A 21,124-nucleotide genomic window follows, 5' to 3' on the forward strand; every position below is an offset into this window, starting at 1 on the left:
TGTGCTATCAATGCCACAGATAAAGATTTTAGACTGGCTACTGGCTAAATAAACAAATTACATGCATAGTTAGAAATATATATAAGTTTGGCTCCCGACATTCAAAATTTAATTGGGATGCAATGATATAACTTGAGCACCCCCCCCCCCCCCCCCCGCATATTGGTAACTCTGACCACCTGGTTGTTTAGCTCACATCAGCATACAAACCAAGGGTGAAACAGAAAGAGCCAGCGGTCAGAGAAGTTATAGAATGATGCCACAAGAAGTTACTTTACCACTGCAAGACTGTTTAGAAACCACACAGTGCAGGATGTTGAACAGCACACAGTCACATTCAAAATTCAAACTCCCCCCAACCAACCAACCAACCAACCAACCAACCAATCCGCATTAACATAGAAACCGTTCTGATAGCTAGTCACCTATCGAAGAGAATCTCAAACAGACCAACAACAGCACTTCAATGCACCTTTTCTTAACTTGAACTGCTGCTCGGAAATATTTGTTAGTTTTTTATTTTAGGTATGATCATTTTTTGTACCTATTTACTGCTATTTTTTAAATGCACTATCTGGAGCTGGTGAGAAACAGTATTTATTTTAAAGGTTTGTTTTTGGGCTTTTTTGCCTTTATTTTATATTATTGCTGTAAAACACTACAGGGCACAGCATATTTAGTCTAGAATGAACAACATTGAATCCACTTACTAAAACACCCTGTCTCGATGAAGCAAGGCACAAACTCTGATTTTGCTTTTTCAGACAAACTTTACTTGAAAAAGAAAAATACTCAAATGAAACAAACAAAACCATGTCATCACAATACAACACAAAGGCAACAAGTTGAGTAGGCAACATGGTAACATAGTTGCAGTCTGTGCATGTCTGATGTGTCGCCAGAAAACTGATATGAGAGTCTTTTACGGGGCTACTTTGAGTTCATGCTGACGTTGTCATTGACTCCTCAAGTTCACTCATTAGAAATAAACAGAATAGGAACTCAACAGAAGGATATACTCTGTTTAAAGCTTGGAATTTATAAAAAGACATAAAACAACAATGTTTTTTCACTTACAGATCAGAATTATCAATCCAACCAGACTAGACTGAATTTGAACAGCTTATTTGAACATACTGGCAGTGTTAGAGAGCTTTATATCAGTTTACACTTTATACAAAACAAAGACACAGGTGGCTATTAACAAGCACTCATGTTCTCATCGCATGACCCACATGTTCAAACATGTAGCTACAAATGAACATATTCTTTTTCACACATATGCATGCACTCACTCACACTCAACACTGGAGCAACAGTGAGAAATGCTGAACAACTGGTAAGGCCAGATCAAATAAAGTACAGTAGCGTCGCTTCTGTAAACTACAAGATAGATCACTTCAGGAAGATTTGGCAGTGTGATGATTCTGCGAGCAAAATATCTAACCTCACAGTTGTCTCCTTTTCATTTTGCAAAAGATTAAAAAAAACACTACTTTACAGTGAACTAAACCATGCAGGGGTTTTGGAGGGAGGTAGAGGAGATTAGAGAAAAAGTAAAAAGACTTGAAAAGCTTCAGTAAACAGACGTCTATAAAAACGTGGCTTTGAAAACACTGCATTTAAGTGGCCTCTCACTCTGCCCCTACAACACAAAATGGACATTACAACTGAATAAGTGTCATATTTGGAAGTTGGAATGTATTAGTATAGTGTTACATATCATTTAATAGGTTTTTCATTCAAGAATTCACTTTTGGAAACATATCGTTGACAACATTCAACACTCAGATAAACATTTTGCAGCACCACACATTTACAAAATAGCAACTCATGCGAAAAACACCTCTGGCCCTGTACACTGTATGTAAAATGTATCGTGTGTTAACGACGCTTGTGCTAAATGTGTAATAGATTGCATTCATGAAAAAACATGGAAATGTGGTCTGTTTTTGCTCTGTAGTGTGTGTGTCTCAGCGTGGACTGTGGCTGAGGTTTAAGCCAATGTTCCCCCGACAACAGAAGCAATGATGATTCCCAGAACCACACAGCATATAATAATCATAATTTTCTTCTGAATAGTGTTAATAAAAACAGAAAGAAAAAAAATCCAAGGCAGCAAATGAGGAGCAGAAGGAAACATGTTAGAAATATTACTTGTACTTTGCCTAACACATGTAACAATGTAACAATAAGGAGAACAAAATGCAGTTTGGAGAGAGGATATTTTATTTTAATACAATGCTGTTGGAGTGTGACTGTGGTTTAGAAGCATTTTCACTTCCTCTGCCTTTACAACCATACAACTTTGGTTCCTGCATTTTGCTCAGACCACATTAAACAACATATAGTATATTCCCACATGCCACATGAATCATGCTGACATATAAAGCCACTATGCGCAGACTATGAGAATCCTCATTTTGCCGCCATCTGTTGGTAGTATGAAAGCATTGCGCATGAAGCCGAGCTAAAAAACATTTACTGACCATACTGGGATAATTTAATTTTTCAGTAAAAATCCACACAGTGACTTTAAGCCAAATTTAACTTGTAAAACTGAACTTTTTAGCATGCATACATCCACATGACTTCATAAACAGTCAGTGTCCAACATTTAATGTCTGTGGAATCAACAGTTTCTGACAACTCTTAAAGGAATAGTTTGACGTTTTGGGAAATACACTTACTCACCTTCATCTGAGAGTTAGATGAGAAGATCAGTGACACATGCATGGTAAAAATGTATGTAAGAAAGAGGAAAGTAAAGCCATTTTTTGTGTCCTGGAGTCCTGTATCAAGAACGTATGATTGTTATAAGAACTGGATATGTATTATAATATGATAGATCCATCAGGGTTATTTGCTGGTTATTTCTTAGCCAATACACTTCCTGGAGTATTGTCGTTGATGTGAGGTTACCAGGCAACCATCAGTTAGAAGTGCCTGTTCAGTCTCAGCATGTAACCCCTCAAAAAACAATCATAACGTGATGTTTAAACACTTTTTAAAGTTTAAAAAAAAGAAAATCAATCTTCTCATCTGACTTTTGCCAATCCGCTAATTTCCCATATTGTTGAACTATTCCTTTGCTACTATTACAAACAGGTTATATTTGAAAAACAGTGAGCATGAACTCAAAATACATTATCAGGATTAATCTGAACGGTTGACTGTTCATGAACTTACTCAATGTTGAGGTATATGAGAAAAATGAAAATGGTCTTTGACTCTGATTCCACATACATAAATGTTTATTATCAATTAACTAAACATTTATCTGCCACTCTGTGTTTGTAGAAAAATGTGCAAACAGACTGCAGAACATGCACATGACAACAGTCTGTGAATCATGCCACACAAAGCACAAACATCCTTAAGGTGTTTGACTATTTAGTTTAGAAAAAAGCAAATGTGAATTGTTTTTTAATGTAAAATATTTGAGTGCACAGTATTGAGCTGGTTTACTCATAGATGTTCTTCAGACCAGTAATGTGAGATGGTATCCCAGCTCACAAGCAAAAACTGATTACTGTACATTATAAGACCCAGTATACAGTACATTTTTAACAGCTGAACAATAAAGAGTGTGTCTCTGTGTCCTAACTGAAGCCAACCACCAGGCAAATAATGAGGACGGTCAGACAGACTGCAACACAACCTCCTATCAGGATCATCTTCTGGAAGGGGAACAAGGAGAGCGAAGTTTCAGATAATGATTTGATGGATGTAGACGAGAATAAGAAGAGACAGAAGGAAATAAAGACAGAAAGAATGAAAGAAACTTCTCAGTCCTTGATTATAAGTGGGGGGGACTAATCAGATGACCCTCCTGGTGAATTGGGGTCATATGTTGTATGAAACTCCTCTTCCTGTGAGTGCTATTATGGATATTAACCAAGAGATGGCAGAGTTGTTCCACAGTGGTGCAGGTTTTTGACTGAGGGATATAAATGTTTCTTTTGGGTTTTTTTTTAATCACTGAGCGTTACATTTCTGATCTCTTTCAAGTAATCAGATGAATAACCCTCTTTTGTTTTATTTTGTTTTTTTTTTGTTTTGGTCTGACCAACTCTCACAGCCCAGCCAGATAAGCTCACGCACCTCTTCGTCAGCATTACCTACTATGTGTTCTTTGAGTTCATTTTAAACTGGATGTTATTTAACACTATTTATCACTTAAAACAGGATATTGTTACAATGTTTTTTTTCATAGAAGACATTGTGATGTTTAAAATTGTTGTGTTTGTACCATTTGTACCATTACCACTTAGAAACATGTATTTTGATTTATCTGCCTGCTTTCTAAATGACACAAGCTCTCAAGAGTAGGTGATACAGCTGACTCAGGCTGGTGGGAGGTGTGCTGCCTGTAAGGTAGGCCTATTGTAGCTGGCATTTAATTGGTTAAATACACTTTCAGAGTAGCTTTACACCAATTTGCAATCCTATGTGTGTGTTTATTTTCCTTCTAAATACAAATATGGATCAAATTATTTAAGGGTTTTTTTTAGAGGTAACTGAGGAAGTGTGCTCATGTTGGGAACCGCTGCTGTAGAATACTGTACATGTCAAGTAAACTCACAACATACATGCTCCACATACTGAATACATGACAGTTGAGCATGCAGACACATTGAAGACAGTCACTGCACCACAATATATTCATGCAATGCTTCTGTATGTCAGCCATGACATCTTCAGAGTTATGTGCGAGCAACATGCATTGTTTTGCTGTGTATGTGACTCACCCGTCGAGCTTTACTCTGGTATTTAACCGCCTTCTTAGTGTCTGATACTGCCCTCTCCACATAGTCTACTGAGTGCTCCACATTGTACTCTATGCGATCTATCATTTCCCCCTAGGAGAGGTTAGTTACAGAGGAGGTGTGGAAGACATGCAGACAGGAGGAGGAAAGATGGAGCCAGATGTGAAGGCAGGAGAAAGAGGAGGAGGAGGAGGAGTGGATACAGATGGAGCGGAGTTGAGGGACACAGGGAGGAATAAAGGGTGAAAGAGAACCATAGAAGGGGACGCAGAAAGGGGAAAAAGAGGAATAACAAAACAAGAGTTAGTTTCTAGACTATGCGTGTTGCTTCTCACCCGTTTGCCGGCCTTTTTGAACTTTTTGCATTTTGGGATGTTCTCCTTTGCCTCCTCCACGTACTCCTGCGCCCCCACCACACTCTGCTCAATGTTGTTCACCAGCACACCCTGCACAAAAACAAGAGAAAAGGTCACTGTAGTCAGGTTGAGAGGGAAAATTGGCCTGAAAACATCAGCCTAAACACATGTTCATCTTTAACCACATCAAGAACGAGACTTCATAGATGTGCTTTTAAATCATTGTCTTTAGTTCTCATATATCTTTACATATTTTGACAATATTTACTTGTTTTATAATGTGTATCTTATAGAATTTGAAACACTGGTGGATTGTGAAGGTTGTGAAAAAGGGAATCCATCCATTCTCTTCTTCTCTTTATTTCTTACTTACTACACGGCACATACATTTATTAAAGTAGCAGGAGTCAGTAACCATGTTTAAATCAGCATTCATCAACAAAGAGCTTACATATCTAGCACTGACCCAGAATTGATAAAAGCATAATGAATCAACAATTTTGCATATGAATGACTATTAAAGTGTATAGAGGTCTTCATGCATGAACTCCAACAATGATTTCTCCAAGTATAAAAAAGAGGAAATGAGGAATCACAGGTAAATTACCTTACTGTATTAGGAGGGGAGTGCTGTTCTTGGTTCTTTAGAGCTTAGAGTCATTGTTGTGATGACAGTTGTGTCAAGGAAGAGAAAAAAAGAGGAAAAAACAGCAAGCTGAGAAAGGCAAAATTAACAACCGGACTGAATCAAATGATGTGGTTAATAAAGGAAGGATTAGTTAATTGAATTATTTACATTAAGAGCATTAATATGTGTGACATGAATAAAAAAGTATGCACTCACTCATAGAAACATAAGCAATTATTTGACATGTATACAATTACTACTCCTACACTAAAATTATGAGGGGAAGCCCACTGCATTGTGTCATCATTGTAATTCATATCACTTACACAACTTCACGTTGACTTACATGAGAAAGTGTGTCTGAACTTTTGACTTGTACCGTACAGGCAACAATTTACTTTAATATTTGTCATTCAGCTGATTTTCTTATTCATGTATTCTTTCACTCAGATTCCCTTTTGCATAATTCAGGTCGAGAATTTCTGATGAGGGAAACCGTTAATCTCTGTGGGGGTTCAGCCCACATACTCGTGGAGTCATACATACAGGCAGCAGGCCTACCGTTATACCTAAAGCTCTGCACTCTACTGAGCAGAACACAGGCTCTCTTACTCTTAAGGATAATCTTTGTGTGTGGCTTGGAGAAGCATTGGTATGTATCCAGGAAACATTATCAGTGCAAGTAAGTTCACTGCTAACAAGACGAGGTAAGCCCTCCTGTTAAATCACACGGAGCAAATGAGTATACAACTATAAACTAGAAGGTCTTTGAAAAACAACAAACCTCCACTAATTATGAAAAAACTGGAAGCCTCTTTTTAAAATGCAGGTTTGATGCTCTGACAAAACAAACTGAATGCAACACTTTGAAGTTGTCAAGTATAACACTAAAGATGTCAGATTTTCCTTCCAGCTACTGAACACACCACGAAAGTCATGTCTATAAAATGCTTTAATGGCAGAAATCCCAATTACAGAAAATCATAAAAGTCCAATCAACCGAGCCTTGAGCCAAAAATGATCTGTCCCCTAAATTTTGTCTAAATTTGCTGAGATATTTTGCAAACAGACAACCAGATGGAGATGAAAACACAACCTCCTTCCAACTCTGTTGGCAGAGATAGGCCTATGTTTGTACGAATACACTCGACAACTTGTATGCAAATTAAAAGTCTGCTACTTGCTGTTTGTCTGAGGTGGAGTTATTTTAATGAGGGGGAGAAGCAGCTGCTGCAGAAGGCTAGCGTGCTTAGCTGGTTAATTATTTTAACATAGTGAACACAATGTGCTGCTGAACTTCTGTATTAGCTAGGCCACCCTTTCAAATCACTGCCAAGAAGAAACTCTTGACTCCAGAAACTGGAATTTTGACTAAATTGTCAATTTTTGCTCTGCACTAAATGATGACAGATGGATTACCAATTTATGAATAGCATTAGCAGGTTTGTTTCCACACGTGTTTGATTGAGCCCAAAACCACACAGCTGTAGAAAGAGGATTAATGATTTCACCTGACTCTCCACTAACATGGCCATGTCCATGAACATGTCGTGAAGCTCTCTGATACTGTTCTCCAACTTGATAATCTCAGTGTGCCGAGTCTCTATCTCATTCATCGCTTGCTGGGTGATGTTGTCCATAATGATCTAAGATCATATTTGAGAAGGAAAGAGTTAGAGAGCAGAGAAGTAGTTAGATTGCTTTGTGTACATTCTTACTGCATTTGTTCCACCACTTACCCCCGAGGTAAAGATAGCTGGGTTGTCACTCTCCAACATGCTCTCCAGCTCGTCATTTGTTGTGTTCCTCCCAGCTAAAAGGATAAACACACACAGTTGTAAAAACATGTGTTGGTATTTGACATTTACTGAATGTGTGAATGTGTGTAATTTTAAGTTGCCTAGGAGCAATGCAATTGGATTTAAAGGGTTACTTAAACTACCATGAGTGAGAACAACATTAGGAAACATTAATAAAATTCCCTGGATGATAATATTCACCCCTTTCCTTCTTTTTATTTTAACTTCTCTTAGGTGATATCATATTCATGATGCTAATGTTGTGAAGCTACCATGAACAGCTGGTTAGCTTAGCTTAGCACAAAGACTGAAAAAGGGGAAACACATAGCCAGCCAAGCTAAGTAGCTGGTTACAGTGGCTTCTTAATTACCAAACCGACATTAGAGTGGTACTGATATTTTCTTCAAACTCACCAAGAAAGCAAATTAAAAAAAAATTAAACTTATTTCCCCAAAATGAACTATTCCTAAAACACACCAGACACTTCAATTTTGCCCATAATATATCCGACTAGATCTACACTCAGCTTAGTCAAATATTGCACTACTTTTGTCTCTCCAACTTCTTCTTCTTCTGCATTGGAGCTGTGTTTCCTGGGAGATTTTGGATGCAATACCTCCATTCATGACCTAATCAGAGAGAGTGTGCGTGTGTGTGTGTGTGTGTGTATTGTGTTCATATGTCTGATGAAGACTTGTGGTTGGTGTGGGGGTCTTGGTCGCAGAGCAGGCAGGTTGATGGTGAGTGATGATGGAGTCGGAGGCAATGATTGCTTTCATGAAAAGAATACTGATGAATCTGCTCTCTAACATTTTCTGCGTAAAAGGATGCACATGTGCCCATGTGTGTGTTTAATTTCTCTTTACATATAATGGTCATATTTTATCTAATCTAAACTTCCTACTAATATCAAACAAATGATTTTCATTTAGCTGTGGTTAAGTGGCCAATATAGTGCTTGAGAGCCTACTCATGTTCAGCAATGACATTTTGCAGTTTGACAAATGAGAGAATGAAGACAGGACACAAAGAGGAATGAGAGGCCACATTCAACACATCATAGTGATCAATTCCATAATCTCCCACCCTCTCTGATAATAAATAACATCTCTATCATTAAGGCTAAAATTACAACATTAAGAGGGTCAGAGTTAGAGTTGAAGATTGGAGAAAGGCGACAATGAGTCATGGATAATTGTGAAGAAAAAAGAAGGAAGGCCCTGTGGTGCTACCCTACCCTATTTATCCCCCTTCCCACACAAGTGCGCACACACAGACACACACACAAGCACATTCCCGCTTCTCATCTGCTTTTTTAAAGCCCTGACAGGCTCTGAGGGAGCCTCTTATTTGTTACCATGGAGACCCAAACCCTAAGAAACATAATATGAAGCCAAGAAGTCTCAATTCACCCGACGCATTTATGAGTTATTAAATCATTCATACTATGTTGCTACCACTAACAATATTATTTAATTTCCATTGTTATGTAACATAAATGAAGTGACACCCCTAAAGAACCGAGTGAAAAGGCAAACCACACAAATGCTTTTGCCTGCAGAGCAAAATAAGCTTCTGTTTGGTACAATGTGAACTGCACAGGAATGAGAAAAGCATGTGTAATTTTTATAGCTTATTTGTTCACATGTAGGTCAATATGTTTGTTGTACTGGAAGAAGGAGTGTCTGCGGGGAAATAAAATAGCAATCAAATGTCAAAGAGGCGCTGTGATACCTGTGACCAACATACCCTCCATCCTGCTACGGCTCCCTGCCTGCTTACTGCTTAAGGGAAGAAATAAATGTGTAATCATTTTTAAATATTTAACTGAAATGTAACATAGAGTACAAGCTGCCACATCCCAAAGTGTTTTTTTAATCTTCAGTTGCAATGCAAAAATAGTCAATATTGTTTGGGACTATGATTCACTGTCACAATAGACTGGCTATTAGATCAGTATTTAAATTATATTAAAGATAGTTTAAAATAGTACAGACATACATTTGCTAGCTTGCCAGCTTTAATCTAACTCGCAGTGATTAACTTTGACTTGAATCAACCACATTTAAATGAAGTACAGTTGACTGTAATACTGACTGTAGTGGTCACGTCAGAAATGAACTAACAAGGCAGAAAGTCCACATCCATGTTAATGATATTAGCAGCATGTTAAAATGCACACAATGACGATGCTTACATCCTGATGTTTAGCAGATATAGTGTTTATCGTGTCCGCCATCTTAGTTTAGTATGCTTACATTTGCTAATTAGCTCAGGCTCATGGGAATGTTTTCAGCTATGCAGGTATTTGGTCATAAACCAAAGCACGTGACGAACTGACATTTTGACCTGATCATAACACTAGAGTGGATTGGGGAAAGCAAAGGATTACTAAAGTTATTACAAGCCATCTTCTTGTCACGGTGGATAACTGTGCTAAATTTCATGACAATCCATCCAAATCACAAAGATCAACTTCAGCGTTTAGAGGAGTCAGGAGATCACCAAAGTCAGTAGGATTCATCATACAGGGAACATGAATGGCTGCACAGATTTGGTAGCAAACCATCCAATAGCTGAAAGATTTTGGTCAGGACCAGCTGACTGGCACTGCCATCCATAGAGCCAGTTGGCATGGTTAGCAGCAACACAAATAAATACACAAGGCTGACAAATTCTTATATATTCTGACCTCTCATGTGTCTACATATATTGAATATTGGAAGAAGAATACTACTGATAACAGTAGTTTTTATGGAAATAGTATTTCAAAAACATAGATTTTTATTCATGTAATAAAGTAGGGATCAACTTGATCCTAACTTTAAAATGATATAGCATAATTCTCTTCTTGCTTTGATATCTAAAACATATGACAGTAGTATTTGCAGTATCCAGAATACTGGTTTTGAGTTCATGATGCTTTGCTCCTGGGTCAGGCACCAGAAGAACTTATGGCTGTTGATGCAAACAGCGGTAAAGATGCTGCTTTCTTAAAAAATGCCTTCTTTCATCTCTGTATCAAGCAGGTTTGTGTAGAGGTGAACAGAACAGGGGAGAAGCAGGAAAGAAAACATCAATACTCAGTCTGACAGACCAGACTTGGTTTTCCCTCTGTGTGTGACACACTTGTATTGATTCACACACAAACAAGTCATATCAGTTGGCACTACAGAAACACAGCTCTCTTACCATATAACCCTCAAGGAACTAAGTAAAAATAAATAAATAACCAAATGTAATCTTAACTTGTGAACTTGTTTCCCTTAATAATTGTGTTCCATTCTCATAATTTCCCCTCTCCTTTATGTTTTCACTCCATCTCTGTACTCTCCGTGTGTGTCTAATCCCTTCCTTGACGACAGGTGATATCAGCAAAGGCCTCCTGTGACTCGACCAGCTGACAAATCAAATTCAAATGGATCTGGAGGAGCTTGAGGGAAAAATGACTCAGGTGTGTGTGCTTTTTACTCCGTGACGATGGTTTGTGCTGGTCCCTTGGTTAACACCAGAAAGAACCTGCATGTCAACCAAGTTGCCGCTGTTCTTTTGACAGGATCACATTTAGTGGAGTTATACTGGGCGGTGCTCACACGTCCAGACCTGGTTGCAAGTGTCCATCCTAAACTGACAGATGGCCAGAGAAAATTACATCTATGCCAAATGCCCTGCCACATAACTGCCCCTGCTCTCCTTTGCTATTACCACTAAGTGACTCATTCTTTTTTACATGTGCGTGTATGTGTGTGCCTTTGTGTATAAGGTGACTGTGTGACGATGACTGTTAGGGGCAGCTGGTGCAGAGCAGCCTGCCAACATGCCGTGGCAGAGGCCGTGTCAGTGCCTGGTCCAGGAGCATGGGGCCTGCAGCTAGTATCTGTCAAATCATATTACGCAAACGGTGTGACATGTGTGAGAGCCGCTCAGATCTAAGCTACAGCAACCTGGCATGTGCGTAAATAAGGGTGTAGGTGTTGGTGATGTATGTGTTTTGGAAAGTGGTTTCACTAGGGATAAGTGTGAGAGTGGTTGTTTCCTACACACCGGTTCAATTCAAAATAAAATATGGATGAGTTAAAGTGAAATTTCTTTGTGAGCAAAAGATACAATGGATAGTGTTTTCTGGTGCATACACAGTAAACATGTTGGAGCCTCTTTTTCCATTAGATGCAGGAGAAGATACACTTAATATATAAAATAAACTGCAGGACTATTCATTTACGTGTACCACAAAAAGAGTTAATAGACCAAAGAGGAGTATTACTGTAAACTAGAGGCAATGAAGCTATGAGTTATGAAAATGGTCACGGTACCCGCAGGATTTTTTAATGAAGAACTTTCAGAAGGCTCTAAAAAAGAAGTGAGAAGAGACTGCTTCTGCAATCATGACACCTCTCACCACATGAATTTCACTGATTAAAACTGAACAAACTGTTTTTGTTGACAGTTTGGTGAAAAATGGAAATGCCGGAGTAATTTTAAAGCCCATAATTCTGACAAGAACTGGTCTATAAATCATACATGTAGATGAAAAGCAGTTGTGTGAGATCAGACTTTCAGAAGAGAATGTAGACAAACTAACCTTCCTGCTAAAATAGGTGATAATGATATAGGTAAAAAGATTTTGAACATGAACAAAGTAGTGGAGAATGCAGGTGCATATTGTTTTTAATTTACTTAAATGGCTCTAACACTTAAATAACTGAAAGGGAGTGAATATGCAGGGGAATGTATGAATGCTATTGACTGCTTTGACAATAATCTTGAAAGGGAATGATAGATAATTGTGTTTTTTTACATGTAGCAAAGACCTAAAGTTTTAAAGTGCATCTGATTGACAGTGACAGTTATACATTAGGCAAACATTTTCATATTTTGTGTATAGTAAGTTTAGCACATCCAGCCCCTGGAGGTGGGATCAGACTACATGATATTAGACTGATTTGACAAACCTCTGGCATCAAGAATGAAAATGAGCATCGAGGCTGACAGTCGACCATTTTATCCCCTGCAGTGTAACACAGTGGAAGACGACCAGTGTGGCATCTGGGACACCGCACAATGCATTAAAACAAACATTAGCATGTGAGAATTGTTCTCAACTATTATTGTATTTGTTTGACTTTGTTCCCTCATTCCTGACAATGTTAAATTTCCCAGCTCAGTGACCAAGAACTGATTGTCTGAAGTGACTTTTAATGGGAAAGTGATCCCATTCCTCTTATATAACTTGACAACTTAAACTGAAACAACACATTTTTCAAAAAACAGAATGATTAAGAATGACTCCATGATTCAGAAGAGATGCAGATGTGTTGGCTCCATGCAGTGCTAATATGTGTGGTGTCAGTATAAAGGGTGGTGGAGGATTTAGCCTCCCACTCACTGATACTCACTGATCTCCAGCTGTCTTTGAATGCGTCCCTTGCAGCGCTCCCTGTAGTCCGACTGGGTGGTGTTGTACTCTGACATCACCTCGACAAACTTACGGGACAGTGTGGAATGCTGGAGAGACACAGGAAAAAAAACAAAACATTTAAATTAAACCTGCTTGCTGCCAGCATCAGACGCTAACTTATAACTAACTTAAATGGTAAATGAAGAGGAGGTGAGCAGGTGCAAACACATATACACAGTGAAACAGATAACTACTTCACTCTGCTGCTTTCTTGTCTAAATTGTACCTGTGTCTTACGTATCCTCAAGTCAGCAGACGACCTGTTCTGTCCCTCTTCCTGCTCAATGGTTTGCTGGATACCTGAACAAAAATATACATTCAGTCAGTCGCAAAGTTATAAAGAGTTTGATGAATCTCATTTGGAAGAAGTGAGAGAGGTAATGATGGAAATATAAAAATTGACTGGCATTTGGAGCATTGTCCTAACTCAACTCTTAACCCCTCAATGTTATAAGTGATTGTTTCTCTCTAGAACTTTCAATAGTTGTTAAAGATAAATCAGTTTACAGTAGATGTACCTAAATCCATCAAGATCAACATACACATTGTGCGTCTTCCATTTTTAAAGAAATGAATCGCCTCCTTTCAATCAATAAAATGGGGTGGAGAAAGTTAAAGTAAATGATATTGCTCCTTCTTGAGCATCAATACCAGGGTTTCAGTTCACACACACACACACACACACACACACACACACACACACACACACACACATCCACAGTATCCTGTGGCAACAACTGATGTGAACTGGAGTGACACAGTTAGAAATGTGTGATACAGAGCTTGTTTTGCCTGACAGCACTTGCTTCAAGTGTGTGTGTGTGTGTGTGTGTGTGTGTGTGTGTGTGTGTGTGTGTGTGTGTGTGTGTGTGTGTGTGTGTGTCAGTGCGTATGTGCACATGACACTGTATGTATATGTGAATGTGTGTCTCTATGCTGCAGGCACAAGGATGAGGTATAGGGGCTATTTTGTACTTGTTTTTTTCACTGAAGCTGTGTTCTACTTTCCTGAAAGATACTGTATATGGATGTTTTAGGTCTGACCCCTATTGTTTGACACCTGAGCCCTGTAGAGCACAGGAGAGAGCATATAGGAGCTTTGTTGCCAAATGATTTCAGGAATGGCACATAAATATGAGAAAATATCCATATATGCCAGAAGAGGGACGAAAGAGGGGCAAAAATGTGTTATCAAGCATCCAAAAAAAGCAAAAATAGTGGGCACACGCACGCACACACACACACACACACACACACGCACACACACACACACACACACACACACACACACACACACACACACACACACACACACACACACACAAATGTGCAGGGATAAAAAAACAAAAAAAACAACCAAGGACACTAATAATACACATTGGGGTGTAATCCAGGAGCAGCCACAAAACCGTTATGCCTGCACACTACGTTACTGTAACATTAATCAGTTTGTGTGAATAAAACTGTGCATATGAATCACAGCCACCACCTCTGTGGTGAGCAACACTTATCACATTTCCCACTGCAGCACAGAATCCCCTATTATGAACTGAGCTGTCTGTTACCTGCCAAATGTTATACAGTTCACTGTCTCTTTATGTCTCACTTGTTTATGTCTGTCTCCTTCTGAGAAAGCACCATGGCCACTGTGTTACATAAAATATAAACAGCTGGTTATGGATATGGTTGTAGTATATCAGCTTCGGCAAGAAAAACACAAAACAATTAATTGTTTATCAGGGTGTATAATTATTATGTAGAATTACCAAACACTAAGATGAGATCTGCAACTATTTTGATAATCATTTAATTTCCTTTTCTGGTTTTCACTGTTGCAGCTGTACCAATGCATATTTTTTGGCTGAAATAAAGGGCTTGTTTTTTGACAAGGCTTGGCCAATATTAGATTTTGTACTAAATATTGACTTAGGCAATGAAAATATTAGGTTATACAGAAAAGGAATTATACTCACTCTTTAATTTAGAGCGTACTTTGTTGGCCAGCTTCTTGATGTCTGCCATAAGATCCTCCAGCTCAACCTTAGTTTCTGAGGAGAAGAAAAGACAAGAGAAGAGATTAGTGGACTTGTAACAACACAAATAAGAAGACAGACACATATCTGTAGTATATGCTATCTCACTCACTCACACAAACCTGTGTACCAGCCAGTTTCACAAAGACATAATCAATACTGACACACAAGGAAGGACTTTAAATGTCACTCCCAAAAGGGACAAACTATTCATCAGCTTCAGTCTACAGCAGTACAGCTCAACCTTGTCTTGAGCTTTCTCTTTAGCTCATAAAGAGAATCAGCTTTCTTCACACATACTCCAAACACTGTGCAGTATAGAGACATAAAGTTGAAATGCATGTGGGTAGATGGGTACATGTGGGTGTGGACAACTAATATGAGCTATTTTGGTGACCAGAAAGCAAGTGAAATCTCGATGGATTGCAATACAGTGTGAAAAAGGTTAAAGTGAGACCAGATTATCAGAAGGCAGAGTTAGGGCAGATTTCAATAATGATCAATCAAATCAACAAACTCTCTGGTGTGGCACACTGACAGTTTCCTAAATGGAAACTGTTCTTGTCCAGAGGGTACACATGCAAAAGAGACAACCAAAGTCACAGCTGCACAGTTTGCCTAAATTCACTATAAATATAGAGCTGCCCAAATGAAAGATAAAAACATTAATGAAGGTCAGGACACATCCTGAAGACGCCTCAGGAAGAAGGGACAGTTTACCAGTCTGGTGTGCAAGAAACACTGTTCAGTTTTTCTCTGCTACTAATTAAATAACTTTCCTTGAGCAGCAAAATGTGTGAAAAACACTTACAAAATAACATTTCTTTTTTCAAGTTTAGATGTTAATGCCACAGCAGAGATTTCCTGCATCTTCTAACATCCTCCAAACAGAGGACATACACTTCTTTTCATCAGTGCAATCTTTAAAAAACAGCAGCACTGATGGACGGGTAGAGTGATTGTCACAATGCTGCTCACGACAAAATGAAGAACCAACAAATCTGTGTTTTTCTTTTAATCTTCCGTTCAGTTTGTTGCTGATCACAGTTATCAGCAGTTTCATAATCATGTTTTATACACATTTCACATATAAGACTGCACAAAAAGCCACATGGCTGCAAACCCTTTAGATTTAGAAGTCTTGTTAAAAAAATAAAATAAAATAAAATTCTGTTGACCTTTGACCTTTGGATATAAAATGTCATCAGTTCATCATTTATCTTATTAAATATTTGTGTGAAACTTTGTCATAGTTGTGTTAGTGTGTGAATTCTTGAGTTAGACCTTTGACCACCAAATTCTAATTAGTTCAAAAGAATGTTTGTGCCAAATATAGTTAAATTCCGTCAAGGTATTCCTGATACATTACATATAGCTGCACAGCTTTTAACAAATATAGCAGACACCATCACATCAGCCCTGTTTCTTCAATGTTTACCAGCAAGTTTCACTGATCACATTTAAAGCACTTCATGGTTCAGCTCTCAGCTATATTGCTGAACTGCTACTCCACTATGAACCAGAGCGTGGCCTCAGATCCTCAGTCCCCGCTCAAGACTCAAAGTGACCAGGCTTTTTATAGTCAGGCCTCTCAGATGTGTAACTCCCTGCCTGAGATTCGAAGGCACTAGCACACTGTTTCATAACATGGCTTACCTGTTTTATCATTACTGTTGACTTTTTTTCTTCTCAACTTAATTATTGGGGTTTATTTCATTTTATTTTTGTATTATTTTAATTGTTTGATTTTACTTGCCTTGTGCTGGAATGTTTTAATCCTGGTTCAACAATATAAAACACTTTGTAACCTTGTTTTAAGAAGTGTTGTGTAAATAAAGTTTATATGTATTGCCATTATTAGCACAATGCAAAGAAGAGACAGTCATTTTTCATCTTAATGCCATAAGAGAACAAAATCTCCATATATTAACAATCCCCAGGAAGTCAGCAGACATAAGATGGTCCTTAAACGTTACTCAAGTCAAACTATTCAATCAAACAAAGACTGCCTGCAGTATCTCTTCATAATGAGTTTGTTTCTGCACTCCATTTCACAGAGATGAAGAAGAGATGCATAACTGAAACTCATTGCAAACATCTGCACCTTATTACACACTGAACCTCAATCGATAATTTAATTACACAGTGTAAGTAAGGCTTCAATCACTAATGTTGATTTATTAAAAACATAATATTTGCACATATTTTGTGATAAGAAAGAAGCTTAAAAATGTGTGATGTCAACAGCCACACAGCAAATCTACAGTATACAAATCACACTTTGATGATTGAAAACAGTAAAGACACCCTACATGTCTGGCATACTAAGCTGAAATGTCATAAACACAAACAAGAAAAAAAAAGTGATGATATTCATAATGTAGTGAATAATATATGAATCCTAATCAGCAGCTTATACCAGACACTAGCTGTGATAAATCCTCTGACCGGCTTGTGTGACAACATAAAACTATAACAGCTCAGTGGAGATGGTGAACCTATTACACACAGATCAGCAAAACACAACAACCTTTAATCTGCTTAACAGATGTATTTCCATATCAGTGAAAATCAGTCTGTGGTACCAATAGCTCAGTGGGACAAAGCTGTGGACATGCAGAGTGCTGATAACTTTGGACTCTTTTTATTATATCCATCTGCAAAAGACTGACAAGCTCAAGCTTAGCATATGAATGGACAGAGCACTGACAGGTGTCTCTTTTATTTTAAATACTCTATATTTTCTGGCATTTTTGCCTTTATTTGATAGACACAATAGGTGGAGACACGAAATGAGGGGAGAGGGAGGAAGGATAATAGACAATAAACATCCCTGAAAGGATACAAATTAGGGGTGTTGCGATTACATGGACAACAGCTTCAGGTCTCCTTCCAGACAAAAATGTGCTTTATTAATCATTTCTTCAGTTGGATGTTTGTACTGTCACTGTCATGAAGCAGTTGTGTTAGGATGTTATTTAGACAGTTGTAAAAATGGAAGATTTATAATTATGATTCATTTTTTAAGATATAATTCTTCAGTAAGGGACTAATGGGTTTGGAAGTGAGATGGACTAATGTACACAGGATTTGTTGAAAATAAGAAAAATATAGAACATAGTCATACTTATTCTTTAAGAAATGTTTAGGAACCAACATCTGTCCCCAGAGAAAAGGAAGGTCACTGATGAGAGCAAGCATGGTTAGAAAGAGAAATAAAATATAATTAAATGATATGAGGTAAAATGAAGCTCTTGTGAAATACAGAGAAGCCAATCTGACTGTAAGAACCAAACGATAATTAGTTTGGAAACACTGGGATATCAAATTTTACACAAACTAAACACGAAAATTTGATTTTTCCGCAGGCATACATAACATTACCATATCATTGGTATACATTTGAATATAATTGTGTCTCTTGTCAATATTTTTGCTGCTAGTGGAGGGATGTACGGAGCATACACTGAGTTTGTCGGGGTCAGAGACTGAATATGAAGCGGTGGGCTGAAGCCTTTGGGGCAAAATATATAAGCAGTGCTCTCTGATGTGTGTGTGTTTGTTTGTATAGTGAGAGCTGCTCCACAAATGTACACAGTTATAGCTCACAGATTACCCACTTAACACTGTAATCTGATTAGTTTCAGTCTGAATTATCGTTACTAAATAAACTTTTTAGTTACTCTGCATGACGGATTTGTTTGTGGATATTTTTTCCTGACAATGTTCTGTTTGTTCATCTTTGTGTGTGATTTGTGCACATGTTTGCACAACTTCAGAAACTGAGACGGGTGTAAGGTTTGATTTCTGCGTTACCATAGCAACCTATGGTAACCTGTTCCATGAGGTCAGCTGTACCTGCATGGGGAAGAAAACAACATAAAAACTGAGTTTGGTTGTGGTCCATGCGTTGAGTGTGTGTGTGTGTGTGTGTGTGTGTGTGAGAGAGAGAGAGAGGGAGCGTGCTGTATGTGTGTTAAGGAGTTAGATTAGATTTCTTCCTCGTGGTTACCAAACAGAGGAGGCCAACCTGCTCGATCAAGTGTCTATTCAGTCTCATTATTGGCTGTCTGAAAAGAGGAAGAGTGCAGACACTGATGAATAAGTAGAGGGAGAAGTGAGAGGGAAGCAAATTAGAGGGCAAAACTGAGGAGTCAATTGAGCTGTGGCTTCACACTCCATCCCTCGCCCAGACGCTCTCAGATGGAATCTTCAGGTCACGCTTTTTGCCATCATTAAGACTGCGTTGCTATGGCGATGTGTGCAGTCGGTCCTCTCGCCTGCTTCAGATTGTTTCGAAGTGGGAGAGGGAAAGAGAGAGCTGGAGAGCATGAGAGAGATGCTACGTATATATATACACAGTATCTAAGTATTTTAAAGTGCACTGCCACTAAAAAAAAAACAAAAAAAAACTCCCATTGACTCCCATTCAAAGAGCATTAACTTCTCTTTAGAAATACAAAGTCAATCCTTTTTTTCAGTCAGTCAAATATTAAATTCAGGCCCTCTAATACGTGTGTACACGTGGTCATTTTGGAAATTATTTGAAGACTTATAGTAGCTTTGATGTCTGTCGTCTTGCCGTTGATTGATAGTTTGCTCAACCGCTGCTCTCCCCAGCTCCTGAACTCACACTGAGTCAAACTATTGTTGCAATATTTAATACTAAATTAGCTAATGTTAGCCAACGTGCACCACTCAGTGTTCACAGTAAGCTAGCGATTGCTTTGGTCAGAGATAGTGGAAAGTGAAAGGTAACACTATGAAATCCTTATTTGGAAGGTCCTGGCTCCAAACAGAAAAGATGGCGCAGATTGTAAGACTCGGCTTCAAACTGACTCCAATGCAAAACAATTGGTCATGTCACACCCTGTTATGTCGATCTTTGTATACAGTCTATGGGTGGACAACATTAACCAAACAGATGTTGCAGCAAGAAATTCTGGCTTTTGCTGGCAGCATCATTCAAATTATGTAATTTTGTCAGCCTTTGAGAATACACCAGACCTGATTTCAGCCATCATGTCTTCTCATCAGAAAGGTACCTACATCAATCAACAGAAATATGAGGATTAAAGCATATTTCCAGGATTAATAAAAGCTACACATCCTGGATATCCTAGTCAATTCTTTCCTACATCAAGGCTCCTACTCCAGCTCTGATAATACATCAGAAGGTTTTATCCACTCATTTAAGAACAAAGTTTCGTCTTGATTGTCATAATCAGCAGTCTGTCTTCAACACTACAGCTCCTATTATTTTATCGACACAATTTGTGTGTGTGTGTGTGTGTGTCAGTCTGATGTCAAGGTGCCACAACACTGACAAGACATCAGAGTGACTCTGTTTCCTCTACTCTAACACAGGGCCAATTGCTGCCTTTCCAATCTCTAACTTGCAGCTATCTATCTTTCTCTCTATCTCACAGTCTCCCTCTGTCTCCCTCTGCTCTCTCTGTAAATATATTACCAGTCCTTTGTGTGTTTGCTCCGCTTATTGATCGTCTAGAGTCCAGGTGTCTGATGTTTTGGAGAGACTGAATCTGAGCTCATCCCTCAAACATTACTGATATTTGCCTTAGTGCAGGAATACAGTACAGACTTGTGTAATGGAAAACTGACAACATAGATTAAGACTAACCACTAACATGATAACACTCTCACTCATCCTAACCTTTCCATTGTGACAGCTGTACAGATCAACAGTGAATAACACTCATCACTATTTAAAATCCCAGTTATGAACTTGTAGACTTTAGACCTTTTCTTGATTCCATAATGATAATTCTGCCAATGAGTTACATGGTCACATATACAATTAAAAGAAAGAGATGGAGTAAGTGGACAGTGGCACTCATTGTCCAGTAATGGACAAATACAATTAAAAAAAAGCAGGAAATGATAAGACAGTAAATTAAAAAGTACACAGTTCAAAATATGCAATAGCAACTTTAAAAAAATCCATTATTGTTTTAACAAATTTACAAGATTGGATTGGTTTGCAAGTTTTTGATGTTCCATTGTTGAATAATCTCAAATTTAACAGTGGTAGGTATAATCTTATACTATTCTTTAATTCA

The 21,124-nt window shown here is 38.2% G+C and overlaps 1 protein-coding gene across 3 annotated transcripts in view; it reads right to left on the reverse strand.

The window, feature by feature from the left end:
- Window positions 1-741: 741 nt before the first annotated feature.
- The window catches only part of stx1a (syntaxin 1A (brain)), a 52,730-nt gene continuing 32,347 nt past the window's right edge, over window positions 742-21,124 (reverse strand). The window contains exons 4-10 of one of the 3 annotated variants that reach the window (XM_053320743.1): window positions 14,985-15,059; window positions 13,238-13,311; window positions 12,950-13,058; window positions 7,493-7,566; window positions 7,265-7,399; window positions 5,105-5,215; window positions 742-1,427 (exon numbers count right to left, since the gene is read on the reverse strand). In XM_053320743.1, the coding sequence (XP_053176718.1) occupies window positions 1,401-1,427; window positions 5,105-5,215; window positions 7,265-7,399; window positions 7,493-7,566; window positions 12,950-13,058; window positions 13,238-13,311; window positions 14,985-15,059 (605 nt within the window). In that variant the 3' untranslated portion in view covers window positions 742-1,400. The other 2 variants (XM_053320742.1, XM_053320741.1) reach the window with 2 other exon arrangements.

The sequence above is a fragment of the Scomber japonicus genome, chromosome 6, assembly GCF_027409825.1.
Source record: "Scomber japonicus isolate fScoJap1 chromosome 6, fScoJap1.pri, whole genome shotgun sequence".
Lineage (NCBI taxonomy): Eukaryota > Metazoa > Chordata > Actinopteri > Scombriformes > Scombridae > Scomber > Scomber japonicus.